The 15,499-nt window shown below is 41.5% G+C and overlaps 1 protein-coding gene across 1 annotated transcript in view; it reads left to right on the forward strand.

The window, feature by feature from the left end:
* Positions 1–14,915, forward strand: part of SLC19A2 (solute carrier family 19 member 2) — a 37,722-nt gene extending 22,807 nt beyond the window's left edge. The window contains exons 2-6 of the mRNA XM_073615629.1: positions 723–1,319; positions 5,837–6,068; positions 9,050–9,242; positions 9,674–9,815; positions 11,176–14,915. Of these exons, the coding sequence (XP_073471730.1) occupies positions 723–1,319; positions 5,837–6,068; positions 9,050–9,242; positions 9,674–9,815; positions 11,176–11,295 (1,284 nt within the window). The 3' untranslated portion in view covers positions 11,296–14,915. The remainder of the gene's footprint in view (positions 1–722; positions 1,320–5,836; positions 6,069–9,049; positions 9,243–9,673; positions 9,816–11,175) is intronic.
* Positions 14,916–15,499: the final 584 nt, after the last annotated feature.

Raw genomic sequence — 15,499 nt, forward strand, 5'->3', positions numbered from 1 at the left:
CACCCAAAGAACACCATCCCCACAGTGAAACATGGTGGTGGCAACATCATGCTGTGGGGATGTTTCTCAGCAGTCAGGACCGGGAAACTGGTCAGAGTTGAGGGAAAGGTGGATGGTGCTAAATAAACGTATATTCTTGAGCAAAACCTGTACCACTCTGTGTGTGATTTGAGGCTAGGACGGAGGTTGACCTTCCGGCAGGACAATGACCCCAAACACACTGCTAAAGCAACACTTGAGTGGTTTAAGGGGAAACATGTAAATGTGTTGTGATGGCCTAGTCAAAGCCCAGACATCAATCCAATAGAAAATCTGTGGTCAGACTTAAAGATTGTTGATTCACAAGCACAAACCATCCAACTTGATGGAGCTGGAGCAGTTTTGCAAGGAGTAATGGGCAAAAATCCCAGTGGTAAATGTGGCAAGTTCATAGAGACCTATCCAAAGCGACTTGGAGCTGTGAATATTTTTTCAAGGCACTGTATTGCATATCATTTAGGCATCCAAGTCGCACTACATTAAAAAATGGACAACTGAGCATTAAAATGCTTAGGGGGTCACAACGTACTTTTCAAGGTCAGTTCGTTTTTCCTACAGGACTTTGTTGAAGCCACTCTGTTGTGTAAGCTTTACTTGCTCTTTTATATATATATATTTTTTTATCTGCAGTTTGTATTTAATGATCAACTTTTTTTTTTTTTTTTTTTTTTTTGTATTCCTAGGTTTATAATGAAATTTACCCCGTCTGGACATATTCCTACTTGGTCCTGCTGTTTCCTGTATTTCTTGCTACAGACTATCTGCGTTATAAGCCAGTGATCATCATGCAAGGTTTGAGCCTGATGATCACATGGTTTATGCTTTTGTATGCTCAGGGTACATTGGCAGTCCAATTCCTTGAATTTTTTTATGGCATATCCACAGCAACAGAGATAGCCTATTACTCCTATATTTACAGCGTGGTCAACAATGACATGTACCAAAAAGTAACCAGCTATTGCCGTACTGCCACGCTAACTGGTTTAACTGCTGGCTCTGTTGCAGGCCAAGTTATGGTGTCTGTGACCAACTGGTCCTTATTCAGTTTGAATGTCATATCTCTTATCAGTGTCTCTGTTGCTTTTGTCACCTCGTGGTTTTTACCTATGCCAATGAAAAGTCTTTTCTTCCACCACAACTTAAATGGCCATGAAAAAAAGAGTGCAGATCTGGAAAAAAGAAGCTGTTCAAAGAATGGTGGATTGAAACACACAGCTGCACTAGAAGAGGTTGAAGCTCAGATTCCTCTGAACACTGAGGCACATGAAGCTGACAAGCAGGTAACTTTTGATGTTTCTAAATTAACATGTAAAATAGAATTAATGCTTGTATTATAAGTGCATTTTCCTTTAGTGTACCCCAGTGGCCTCCCCTATTTTTCTCTTCCAATCATTCTAAGTTGCTGCAACTGCTGCTAAAGTGAAGTGTACTTGCCTTTTATAATTATTGGAGAAACTAAAGCCGAAAAATGTATTGAATGCAGTTGTATATTCCTTTAAAATCTCCTCCTGTCGTCGTCCCTTGCACAGTCGGGGAAATGAGAGCCAGCACTCTGAGCTTATCAGATTTAGCTACATGCATATGTGTTGAGTGCTAAAGGCAGTAGATGGCAGAGTTAATGCCTAATCAGTCTGTAGCTGGTTCTTTATTATTCAGTCTACAGGCTGAGATGTGACATCAAGTATTAACTATACTTAAACCTGCTCCCACCCCATTCTAAGTACCCTGTAAAGGAAAGATGTGCATACTTACCTATTCTGATGCCGCTCTGGTCTGGTCACATGATCTCGCTGGCAGTCGGCTTCAGTGAAGATGAGTGATTGCAGAGAATGGCTGCAATACCTGTGCGGTGACGTCACTCACAGGCATACTATGGGGCATCCATTGTCAGATGTCCCTGAAGCCGGCACTGGAAGGCGCTCGTTCAGTCAATAGTAGGTATGTATTAGACTTCTTTCCTCTTTATAGGGTTATTTGGATAGAGATTAGAATGGGGGTGAGAGCAGGTTTAAAGTGGTTGCAAGCCTCAGACGTGAAATATGAACAAAGCATATCCCTCTATAGTGTGTACTTGTCTCAATTAAGAGCATTAAGCATCATGTCTGTATGCTGCTTCATTCCTCTCCTATCAAAATTGATCACATTTGACAAGTTTTTCTGACACCAAGAGAAAAATGGTGACAGGGGAAGGACCTCCAGCAGATTGACAGCCTCTGCTCTGTTCCTGTGTGCTGTGTGAAAGGGGGGGGGGGTGACTGTTCCCTCCAATCAGCTCTCAAGAGCGCTCCTCAGTGAGCTCTGCGGAGTGTACTTTCAGCTTTCTGCCCCCTTTTTTCTGACCTCTCAGACAAGCTTTATAAGTTCACCACTTTGAACAGATGCAGAGACGAGAACACTGCAGATACAGGTAAAACTGTATGTAGGAGGATTTGTTTCATCTGTGTATCACCTGAGGCTAGTCACTTCACTGGGTATATGTGAGGGTTTACATCCACTTTAAGGCCTGGTTCACACCTATGCATTTATTTATTTTTTAGTGCGTTTTCAGAAACACACTGCGGTCCATTTAACATGGTTTCCTATGGATCACGTTCACATTTGTATTTTATGGAAAGGGCCAGGGACTTGTTTTTGGTTCCATAGACTTCAATGGATCAAAAACGTTTCCCCCGCATCCAATTTGCAAAGCTGGAGATTGGAGCCGGTTCACACATCTCGGCAGCTGCTCCAGTGCGAATTGCACAGGAGCCCTATACGTCAAAATTCGGGCTAAAATCAGACCTGAAATGGTGAATGGAGACGCACCGGACTCCTGCTGGAAGCCGCTGCATGTTCCAGTGTGAACCCAGCCTCAAAAAAAAAGGGGGGGGGGGTGCTGGTGGCGCGATCGACCTGAAACAGGTCTATCTGCTTTGTTAATGTGGGGCATGTCACTCGCATTGGTTTTCAGCCCCATTATAATAGCACAGAAAGTGTTATTTTCCCCAAAGGTTGGATACACCAAATATTGATTTTTTTTTTTTTTTTTTTTAATTTATGCCCTTTTATGTTCAAACACTCTTACTTCACAGCATTTTTACAAGTGTTTAAAATTTTGTACGGCGCTATATACAGTTAAATGCAATACAGAATTATGAAAAATGCTTTGTATTGGACTCCTCAAGCTATTTACCTGTAAATGTTTCACTGTAGAAACAGTTGCACAGAGTCATAGTGTGGTTTTAGGGCAATTTTTAAACTCTACAAGGAAAATCGCCAAAGATCTAACTGACCTCCTTGCTTCCCCAAATATTAGGAACCGAGACCGTGACCTCCAGTATATTTGCCCACTTCCAATGTAAATTTAAATTATTTTGAAGTCTTCTTCTGAATAAATATACTGCATACAATCTGGTCGTAGTTTCCTGTGCCTTTGTGTGATTGGCTTCCCCTCCATAGAATGTAGTGCCTTTCACGGTACACCTCTTTGGGCTGTGAAAAGCATCCTAGGCATGATGTCTAGCATGTTGTAAGATTAATGATTTACAGGTGTGAAGAGCTGTATAAAATGGCCATCAATGAGCTTCACAGCCAGTTTCTTACTGCACATGTGCAAAGCCTTTTGGGATCTATGAAGTGTCTCAGAAGGCTGGGGGCGAACGGAGCCGGGAGTGGGTACCTATCAAAAGGTGCCAAATATGGCAGCGGAGGAGGGGGGCAGATGAGCGGTGCTCCCCTTTTTGGGTGGAGCTCTGCTTTAAGGTGTTTAAGCGCCTCCAAGTGGCACCCTGACAGCAGATTGTGATTTGTGGATTATTTATGAGACACTCAAACTTTTGATAAGGGACAACATCTAGACAGAGATGATTACTGTTTTAGGATATTTTATGTGATTTAATATAGTATACAGTATCTCACAAAAGTGAGTACACCCCTCACATTTTTGTAAATATCTTTTAATGTGACAACTCTGAAGAAATTACTGTTTACTACAATGTAAAGTAGTGAGTGTACAGCTTGTATAACTGTGTAAATTTGCTGTCCCCTCAAAATAACTCAACACACAGCCATTAATGTCTAAACCACTGGCAACAAAACGGAGTACACCCCTAAGTGAAAATGTCCAAATTGGGCCCAAAGTGTCAATATTTTGTGTGGCCACCATTATTTTCCAGCACTGCCTTAACCCTCTTGGGCATGGAGTTCACCAGAGATTCACAGGTTGCCACTGGAGTCCTCCATGACGACATCACGGGGCTGGTGGGTGTTAGAGACCTTGCGCTCCTCCACCTTCTGTTTTGAGGATGCCCCACAGATGCTCAATAGGGTTTAGGTCTGGAGACATGCTTGGTCAGTCCATTACCTTTTACCCTCAGCTTCTTTAGCAAGGCAGTGGTCGTCTAGGAGGTGTTTTGGGGTTGTCATCATGTTGGAATACTGCTCTGCGGCCCAGTCTCCGGAGGGAGAGGCTCATGCTCTGCTTTAATATGTCAAAGTACATTTTGGCATTCATGGTTCCCTCAATGAACTGTAGCTCCCCAGTGCTGGCAACACTAAGGCAGCCCCAGACCATAACACTCCCACCACCATGCTTGGCTGTAGACAAGACACACTTGACTTTGTACTCCTCACCTGGTTGCCATCACGCACGCTTGACGCCATCTGAACCAAATAAGTTTATCTTGGTCTCATCAGACCACAGGGCATGGTTCCAGTAATCCATGTCCTTAGTCTGCTTGTCTTCAGCAAACTCTTTGCAGGCTTTCTTGTGCATCATCTTTAGAAGAGGCTTCCTTCTGGCACGATAGCCATGCAGACCAATGTAATGCAGTGTGTGGCGTATGGTCTGAGCACTGACAGGCTGACCCCCCACCCCTTTAACCTCTGCAGCAATTTTTGCAGTACGCATACGTCTATTTCCCAAAGACAATCTCTGGATATGACCCTGAGCACGTGCAATCATCATCTTTGGTCGACCATGGCGAGGCCTGTTCTGAGTGGAACCTGTCCTGTTAAACCGCTGTATGGTCTTGGCCACTGTGCTGCACCTCAGTTTCAGGGTCTTGGTAATTTTCTTGTAGCCTAGGTCATCTTTATGTAGAGGAACAATTCTTTTTTTCAGATCTCGGAGTTCTTTGCCATGAGGTGCCATGTTGAACTTCCAGTGACCAGTATGAGAGAGTGAGAGCGGTAACACCAAATTTAACACACCTGCTCCCCATTCACACCTGAGTCCTTATAACACTAATGAGTCACATGATGGCTCAATTGGACATTTCACTTGGGGGTGTACTCACTTTTGTTGCCAGCAGTTTAGACCTTAATGCCTATGTTGTTATTTTGAGGGGACAGCAAATTTACACTGTTATACAAGCTGTACACTCACTACTTTACATTGTAGCAAAGTGTCATTTCTTCAGTGTTGTCACATGAAAAGATATAATAAAAAAAAAAAAATTACAAAAATGTGAGGGGTGTATCCACTTTTGTGAGATACTGTAATTTTGTATAAAAAGAATTATAAAAAAAAAAAACAATATAAAAGGGAGACAATACAATACAAGAGTGCCTTTCTCACAAGAGCTTACAATCTAAGAGGGTGGGGGCATTGTAGCAAAGTGTTGGCACATGAAAAGATATAATAAAATATTTACAAAAATGTGAGGGGTGAGATACTGTGTGTGTGTGTGTGTGTGTGTGTGTATAGATAGATATGTATATATAAATAAATTATGTTTCCCCTGTAGTTTAAAACAAAGGGTCATACTGTCTGCTTACTATTTTGCATCATACAATTTATTTGTTGCCTTCTCTGCAGTATACAAAGACACAGAGTATATCCTTAAAAAAGGTGCTAAGAACACTGTGGAAAGACTTTTTGCACTGCTACTCATCACGCACACTCCTCAACTGGTCAGTCTGGTGGGCCTTGTCAACATGTGGATACTTTCAAGTGATAAATTATTCTCAGGGATTGTGGGAGGAAGTTGCTCCTTCTTCCCGTTCAGGTATCTACAACGGCAGCGTGGAAGCAGTTTCTACCTTCTTGGGTAAGTTTGTAAGGTCAGGTCTTAAGTTGTATTGTTCATTACTGAACAATTGGCAGTTTATTCTCTAATGACTCATATATATATATAATCTCAAGTGTTCCTGAGGTCTAAAGTAAACTTTCTAGTGAATATTTAATATTTAGTTAATATTTAATCTAGTTAATATTTGTTTGGATATAGTATGGGTATATATATTTCATAAATACGTAAGGGCCTTCACTCTCTGTTGTAGTCCTAATTTGTTTAACCGCTTGCCGACCCACCGCAGTACATTTTATTGTGGCAGGTAGGCTTGTACAGGCACAATCATTTACCTGTAGGTTGCAGCTTTCTTCCAGGTCTGCTTGCCCATGCACCCAGAAGCTTGAGCTGCTATTCACTGCAGCACAAGCCAATCAGCAGGTTCTGGCCAATGATTTATGGCCGGCATCTGCTGAGCAAGTGATGGTAATCAACACAGGGCTCTCTACAGACAGCAGCAATGTGCCTTTTTTTTTTTTTTTTTTTGTTTCTCCCTCCCAAGACGGGGAGAAAAAAAATGACACATTGCTTAGTAAATACATACATTATCACTTGTTAGGCACACAGTTAACCCTTTGATCACTTTAGATGTTCAAGTATAAGTTCACCTTTCGTAACATGTTACACCCATATTCAGGGTGTAACATGTTATCAACGGACTGGCCCCCAATCTGACAGCTAGCAGGGATCTTGTCCCCCCGCCTGCTGTCACAATTTAAAAAAAACGTGGCAGAGTGGGGTTTTGGCCATGTTCTCATTCACAGTGCTCTGTGAATGGAAAACTACAAGGTCTACAAGCCTTTGCCGCTGTCAGCTTGTCATTTTTAATGAACTACTATGGCACTGAGGAGCGCTATGGTAGTTCATTCTCTTTTCCTGTCAGATTGCTTGCCCGTACAGGATGCACTGATTGACAGATCTGCAGGAGACCTGCATGTCACCAGCCATCTGCTATCATTGGTGCAAAAAGCCCCAGAAACAAAAAAAATAAATAATTAAATGCACTTTTTTTTCTTTTTCTTTTTTTTTTTTTGTACCTGGGGAAAAAAATGTGCATTTATTATTTTTTGTTAAAAGATGAACTTATCCTTTGAACAGAGGAGAAATCCAATATTTGGTGTGAATTCCGTTTGGTTTCAAACCAGCATCAATTTATTTTAGGTACACACAGTGCTTGTACACTCAGTTTTTGAAGGAACTCGACATGTAGGTTGTTCTAAACCTCTTATGGCACTAGCTTCAGATCTTCCATGGATGTAGGCTGCCTCAAATCTTCTGTCTCTTTATGTAATCCCAGACAAACTCGAGATCAGGGCTCTGTGGGGGCCAAACCATCACTCCAGGACTCCTTTTCCTTTATGCTGAAGATAGTTCTTAATGACATTGGCTGTATGTTTGGGGTCGTTGTCCTGCTGCAGAATAAATTTGGGGCCAATCGCATGCCTCCCTTATGGTATGACATAATGGATAATCTTGTATCCCTTCAACATTAGAAGATGTCCAGCAGTGCCATCAGCACAGAACTGTCAGAAACTGGTAGGACCCAGGTACACCCATCTACTGTACGTAGAAGTCTGGTTAGAAGTGGTCTTCATGCAAAAATTTCAGCCAAAAAGCCATACCTCTGATGTGGAAACAAGGCTAAGTGACTAAGCTATGCATGAAAACCTAGGAACTGGGGTGCCGACTGAGGAGTCAAAATTTGAAATATTTGGCTGTAGCAGGAGGTTTGTTCATTGAGGGGCTGGAGAGCGGTACAAAAATTAATGTCTGCAGGCAACAGTAAAGTATGGTGGAGATTCCTTGCACGTTTGGGGCTGCATGTCTGCAAATGAAATTGAAGATTTGGTCAAGATCAATGGTGTCTTCAATGCTCAGAAATACAGGTAGATATTTCTCCATCATGCCGTACCATCAGGGAGGCCTGCGATTGGCCCCAATGTATTCTGCAGCAGAACAACCCCAAATATACAGCCAAGGAGAAGTATGGCCAAAGCTATTTTGGTTATACTTCTATGGATCACAGGAGTGCAGTTCCTTCTGTACTCCTGTGATCTTTTTTCAGCTGACCTCACAGCCGGTCCAGGCTCTGAAAAGATCCTGGCCATATGGTCGGTATCTGCCTAGAAGCCTGGATCCGCATTGGGCTCACCCTCTCAGTGAGGTTTTTTAAAGCAGAACTCCAGCACTGCATGGGATAACTGCTCGTTTTTGTCTAGGGGATTGTGGAGCAGAGATATACTTACCTAATCCACCTACTGCAAGACTGGTCCCCGCCATTCCTGCCCCCTGCACGCTAGTGGTCTTGTGAATGGACTTCTCCTGAAGTCATCACGCCCATAGACCAGCTCCGGACGTGAGGACGGCAGAAACAGTCCACCACTGGACATGGGGGAGTGCGGTTTTCCAGAGGATCCAAGGACCGGGTAAGTACAACTTTCCCTTGCCCTTAGACAAAATGAGCAGTTAGCCCATGCAGCGCGGGCAGAGCCCCACTGCATGGAAAAATACAATTTGTTTCATGGAGTTCTGTTTTAAGGATCAGTTCACAGCATAGAAATGCAGTCCAGGTGTGTTCTGGGTGCTTTTTTGCATTCGCGTTTATGATGCATTCCAGTGCGTTTTTGGTGCTGTTCAGTACTTTATTTAAAAAAAAAATTTCTTAACCTTAAATAAGGACGTGTGTTTCGGTGTGTTTTTGATGCGTTTTACCGCGTTCCAGTATAGTCCAGTGCAGAAAAAATGCACGTAGCCTACTATCCATGCATTTTTGATACAGAAAAAACACACTGGACTGCATGTGGTGTGAACTGACCCTAAGTTTACGAAGAAAGCCTCATGATATCCAGAGGCTTAAAGCTGCCGCAAATCTATCTTAACAGTTTTTTTCCTACGATTTTCCATAGGCTGAAGAGAAAAATCTGTTTATCATCATTAATGGCCCTTTTATGTTTCTCCAGGTGCCATAACAGTCTTTGTTGTTGGCTACATTAAAATTTCCTGGTCTACCTGGGGAGAGTTGCTCCTGGCTCTGTTTTCTCTGATTAACGCATTTGCAGTGTATATCATGGCCGTTATTGGAAACATTTGGGTTTGTTATGCCATGTATGTTCTCTTTAGAAGTATCTACACGATCCTCATCACAATAGCAACGTAAGTGATTCCAAACAATGCTTCAGTCCTTAACTTACTGGTTTTATGGCTTGCCCCTCTGTAGGCATACAAATAATAGGAGTATAGCATAGCTTCCCATTTAAAATGTATTAACCTGAACTGATTACCATATGGTGCAATGATAAAATATATCTAAACCCAAATAAAAACAAGGAAAAAAACTGCACTATACCATGAAAATATGAGTGCATAAAAATCAATTAATGCATATCAAAGTGAATAAAAACAGAAAATATTGTGAGAAAATATCATGATATATGAATACATGAGATCATGGGTGCACAAAATGAATAATGAATAGTAAACTCCCGCCCGTGTTTACTTTTCTTTTTATGTTTTTTGTACTATGCAAAATATTAAAGAAATTTGCACAAAAAAAAAAAAACTTACAAAATTGCTTTTCTGTTAAGCTTTCAGATTGCAGCTTATCTAAACATGGAATGCTACGCCCTTGTGTTCGGAGTTAACACTTTTGTTGCCCTAGCTCTGCAAACACTGATGACTGTCATAGTTGTGGACTCCAGTGGCCTTGGCTTAGGTATACTTACACAAGTAAGTCCTTTCATATTGTGACTCAGCTTTTTCTTCAGCCTAGATTAAAAAAGCAATAACTAGCCTGTGTGTGTGTGTGTGTGTGTGTGTGTGTTTTTTGTTTTGTTTTTTTTTTTTTATTGCTAAATGACCGTACATGAATATATAAACACAACTTTATATGTACCTAAGTGTTGTTTTGTTTTGTCTTCTAATTAATATTTGCAAAGTATATTTGGGTGAATTCTGCCATAAAGTGCCTTCTGTTTTGTTTAGGGTTGGTGCATTGAAGTGAGACTTAGACCTAGTTTTTTTGCTAATTTGCCATTCTAAAATCCCATTTTATAATCTATTTGGGACTATTAATGAGTTCAGGTGTGTTTGGACACAAGTTCAAACCCACTAAGCTGTACCACAGGGGAGCTGACAAAACTAACAACCAATCGTAGGAGGCAGAAGCATTTCCCACCCCATACCCGCATGTATACATGCCCCTTGCATACATGCAGCTGCGGGGTGGTGAATGCCTCCACCGCTTATGATTGGCTGTTGGCTTTGACAGTTTCCTGACATCATAGCTCAGGCAGGTTTGGACTTGTGTTCACACACGCCAGAGCTCATCCCTATTTGGAATCCAGCAACACTGCTTAATTCGTTTTTTGTTTACCAGATAAAGCAGCCCATATAAATAAGGGATGTGTGTGCTTTTCCCCTTTTATTTTTTGTCCTCTGGAATCAGAAAACACTTTCAGTAGTCAAAAACATTTTTAACTGTTTTTAAGTAGACCATAACTTGGATAAAATTTAAATGACAACACCGTAAGGCCGGGGTTAACACATATGCAAATTGGATGCGGGTTTCCCCGCATCCAACTCCTATGACAGGAGAGTGTGACCGACTCTAAATGGAGCCAGTTCACACAGCTCTGGGGCAGCCGCGGTTCGCTTTGAAGAAGGAACCTGTGCGTCTTCTGGTCTGCTTTAGGTGCGCATCCAGGCAAAAATTCAGACCTGTGAACAGGGATGCACCAGACCCCATGCTGCGCTTACAGCATATGTGAATGGAGCCTTGGACGGCATGCTATGGGAGCCCCTTGAGAGCTCTGAAAGTTATAATCACAGCAGTCACACCTTTCCGAATAATAGAAGAGTTAATTGCGGGGAATATTGGTGTAGTTCTGACTTTTAAGCTGAAGACTCAGTGGTATCATGGAAGGTACACTAGAAAAATGTGTAGACTCCCCTAAATAGCTGCTACTAGGCCTTCTGGTAACTTTTTGATTTAGGTAGCTGTATCCAGCTGCCAGATGTTTTGCAACAAATGTTTTACCAAACTTATGTTTTTTGTTTTTTTGTTTTTGTTTGTTTGGTTTTTTTGCAGTTTAAGATCTATGCTGGGTATTTTGCCATCATCACCTTTATATTTTTTGGCTTTGGACTTTTTAATGTAATGAAAAACTGTCGGCACAAGCAGGACCCACCGAATTCCTTGGGGACTTGAGATTTTCTCCTAAAGGCCGATTGTTCACTTTGACAGCTCATTGATCCTGAAGCATAGATCAAAGTAAAATGACCTGGCCAGCACCAAGCCATAGGACCTGTAAAGACATTTAATAGCCAAACGTACACATGGCAGTGAGCAGATGGACACTGATGTAATCCTGTTACCTCGAAGTTGCAGTATCTTGTGGTACCCATTGACGTAAGAAGACTTTTTTTGCTGGATCCGGCTGATGGCACTCAACGCTAGGGATGCACCGAATGGGTTTTTTGGTTACGAAACCGATACCGAAAATAAATCTTCCTTGATCCCGATACCGAAACCGAAAGTGACTGTTTGTTTTTAAAAATATTTTTATACAGGAGATGGTCAGAGACTGCAGAGATGGTACAGGAGATGGTCAGAGACTGCAGAGATGGTACAGGAGATGGTCAGAGACTGCAGAGATGGTACAGGAGATGGTCAGAGACTGAGGACATGGTACAGGAGATGGTCAGAGACTGGGGACATGGTACAGGAGATGGTCAGAGACTGGGGACATGGTACAGGAGATGGTCAGAGACTGGGGACATGGTACAGGAGATGGTCAGAGACTGGGGACATGGTACAGGAGATGGTCAGAGACTGGGGACATGGTCAGAGACTGCGGACATGGTCAGAGACTGCGGACATGATACAAGAGATCAATGCAGCCTCACTAGTGCCCATCAGATGCAGCCAGCCAGTGTCCCCGGTAGTGCAGCCAGTGTCCCCGGTAGTGCAGCCAGTGTCCCCAGTGAAGCTGGCCCGCCCCATTTAGTATCGGTAAAAATTCTCTTTCGGCTTTTTGCCGAAAGGGCCATTTTCAGCCGATATGTTTCGGCGGCCAAAATTTCGGTGCATCCCTACTCAACGCATGATAGGTTTTCCTTTAGCATGTAGCTGAAGTGCAATTACTGTGCTGTACAACAAATGGTGCTGTGGGAGAAGGACAGTAAACTTCTATTTAGAAATATTAAAGTTAGTTGATTTAAAGCAGAACTGGTGCTTACAAAAAAAAATATTGCTAACCGGTATGCTTTTATGGCAGAGGATAACCTCCTGGGTTGATTTTCTAAAACTGGACAGTGCAAAATCTGATGCAGTTCTGCATAGAAACCAGTGAGCTTCCTGTTTGTTTGTTTTTTGTTAAAGCTTAATTGAACAAGCTGAATGTTCAAGTTGATTGGCTACCTTGCACAGCTGCACCAGATTTTGCACTAATTTCTGTCATAAATGTTTCTCCTGGCCTGTCAGCGGTTTTTTAAATGTACTCTGAATTAGACATGCACAGAAAATTAAAATGCCGGGACAAAATAACTCCCATGAACATAAGTGGACGTTGCACCATCCCAGCCTTAACAATCAAGATGGCCAAAGACTCTAAACCTGGAATAGGGCTTGACTAATATACAGTAAAAGTGCCAGAGACCAGGGGGGGACCATGGTCATCCCATCACTGGAGAAGGTATTTACAAAGTAAGTGTGCCATAATGTGTAAATCTGCTATGTATACTTGCACATTATGAAACAAGCTCCTGGCGGGCGGGGCGGCACAATTTATGTTAATTGATCAGTTCTGCTTGAAAGAAGAACTCTACATTCCTTTAAAAAAAAAATCAGCAGCTATAAATACTACAGAGAATTGTAAGTCCAGCCCTGTCTTGAATCCTTGGCTCCGCCCTTCTGGCTGTGGGATCCAGCTGTAACAGCCTGCTTTTTTGCAGCAGGCTCACCACTGCACATAAGCAAGATTGTGCTGCACTTTCAGACTGGTCCCACAGCCTCCTGGGACATACGACGTGTCTCAGGAGGTTGCAGGCAGAGAGAGGGGTAAGGCCAAACGTCTGATTCCCACCTAGGTGTGGAATTGGGAGCGAGTACCTGTCAGAAAAAGGGACTTTCTTCCAGAAGAAAAAGCACCAAAAATGTTACAGCAGGGAAGGAGGAGGATGAGCGGAACTTTCACTTTTTAAGTGAAGTTGTGCATTAAGTAAACCTACATTGCTGCTTACTGTAGGAAAATCATACACCGGGTGTTTATGTGTGGAAGGAATGGATAACTGAAGCCCTTTTGGATACTACAGTATACTTGAGTTGTCATTTGTTTGCCTTACTTGTATATTTTGTAAAAATGGCCTTAGATCACTATGTATAGCCTCATTAATAGATGCACTTTGCCTGAATATCCGTGACATCTGTAGACAAAGTATAGTATAGTTAATGTGTATTATGTCTGCATTTTTAAAGATATAAAGCACATGGCTTCATCTATAATGTTGACATCCGTTAACTGTAATCAGTAATAATGGTATTGGTAAAGCTGGTTCTTTACCCCTGTTTTCAAAGGTTCGATCATCAATGGCTGTTTATTTCATAATAATGACCCGTTGTTATGGGCCTTGCTGCTGATTATTTTATTTATTTCTTTTCAGGAAGACATTTCTGTTTGTCAAAGATGATTCAAGTCACTGGTACTAGTTTGCTAAATATCCAGTTCATAACCAGTATTTTAATAGGTGGTTCGGTAGTAAGGTTAAAGTCTTCTGCAACATAGGCTGACAATACACTATACAATCTGATTGTGTAGTCTACTTTAGATCTATCATCAATGATGATTAAGAGCCTTACCTGATTTGATTAGTAAATGGCTTGTTTAGGTGTGTCTTCACATTTACATTTTTTTGTAAAGTTAAAGGAGATTGTCAATTCTATACACTTCTATAAAAAGTGGTTTGAGTGTTTTAGCTTCCTTTTTTATGCTAAACCGGTCAGTAGGGGTCCACTAGTGCATTCTCCTTTCTAGTAAACTAAACTAAGAAAAGCACAGCAAAAAAGTCTCATACCTTAGTTTCCTGCAGCTGTTTTTCTCAAAAATATTCTAGCTACAGCAGAAAGATGATATATTCTGCTTCATTTAAAAGTATTATAAAACAGCGTGAAATCTACATTCTAAGGATCAGTTTTCTGTGTGTCCTGTTCAGACCATACAGGTGCCTTGCATAAAAATGCAGCATGTATGCATTTTTACTGGATGCAATGCTTCTCTATTAGTAGAACAAAAGTTCGAATTTTAAAGCTAGATGTGGCCTGTACAATAATTTTTTTTTTAGCACAATGCACTTAAAAATGCATGTCAATTTTCATGCATTTTCAATGTGTTTTTGTGTGAACGAGCCCTTAGAACAAGTGAGTAAAGAAGCTATGGGATAACATGATGTTCCTGTGTCCTAACAGTCTCTTTAGACATGATCTGTTACATCATAAAAACTTTTCATAATCACCAGAGGAAATGCTGCAAAGAAACCGTAAGTTACAAAATTGTTAACAAAATACTACAGAGGTTACAATTATATTTCAAGGTCTCCCATGTCTGAACTGTAAAAGACAAAATTTAAATGAGATCTATTTTATTGACCTATTCTTTTCATTGTTTGCCTAATGTGTTATAATTTACTCTGAAGATTGATTGTTATATGCACAATATGTATGTAGTATTTACAAATATTGTATGTATTTCTGCACAAAAAAGTTGACCTTTCTGGACGTTTTTGTGAAATGTTTTCTAATTTAATAAATAACTTATTTTTGCAAAAAAGTAACTGGATTTGTGTGTGGAGTTTTTTTTTTTTTTTCCTTCATTCCGCCTTTTATGAATTATGTGGATTATATTGTGAAAATAATACATACACCCGTATTGATGAATTTCCACTTTTTACGGGAGAATGGAGAGTCCATTGAACATTTTTTAGTTTGTCTATATATTACATTATTGACATGTACCATATTTATCTGCGTATAACACGCACCCCAAGTTTAGGAGGGAATTTTAAGGAAAAAAACTTACATTTAAATGCCCATCAATGCAGCATTATCAGTGTCCATCTGCAGCCTTGTCCATCATTGCAGAATGATCAGTGTCCATATGCAGTCTTGCCCAGTGTCATTGCAGCCTTATGGTTAGCACCGCCGAGATACACAGAGCCGGATGTCCTGTGTACTTGGCTCCTCTCGCAGTCCCGCCCCTTGGCCCGGCTCCTATGATGGACATAACACAGGTCCAATGGCGGGACTGGGCGTGACTGCGAGCGGAGCCAAGCCTAGCCGAGTACACAGTACACTCGGCTATGTGTATATCGGCGCGCGCTCCTCCAGACAGCGGGGATCGGTGTATAATATGCACCCA

The sequence above is a fragment of the Aquarana catesbeiana genome, linkage group LG02 (genome assembly GCF_042186555.1).
Source record: "Aquarana catesbeiana isolate 2022-GZ linkage group LG02, ASM4218655v1, whole genome shotgun sequence".
Classification (NCBI taxonomy): Eukaryota; Metazoa; Chordata; class Amphibia; order Anura; family Ranidae; genus Aquarana; species Aquarana catesbeiana.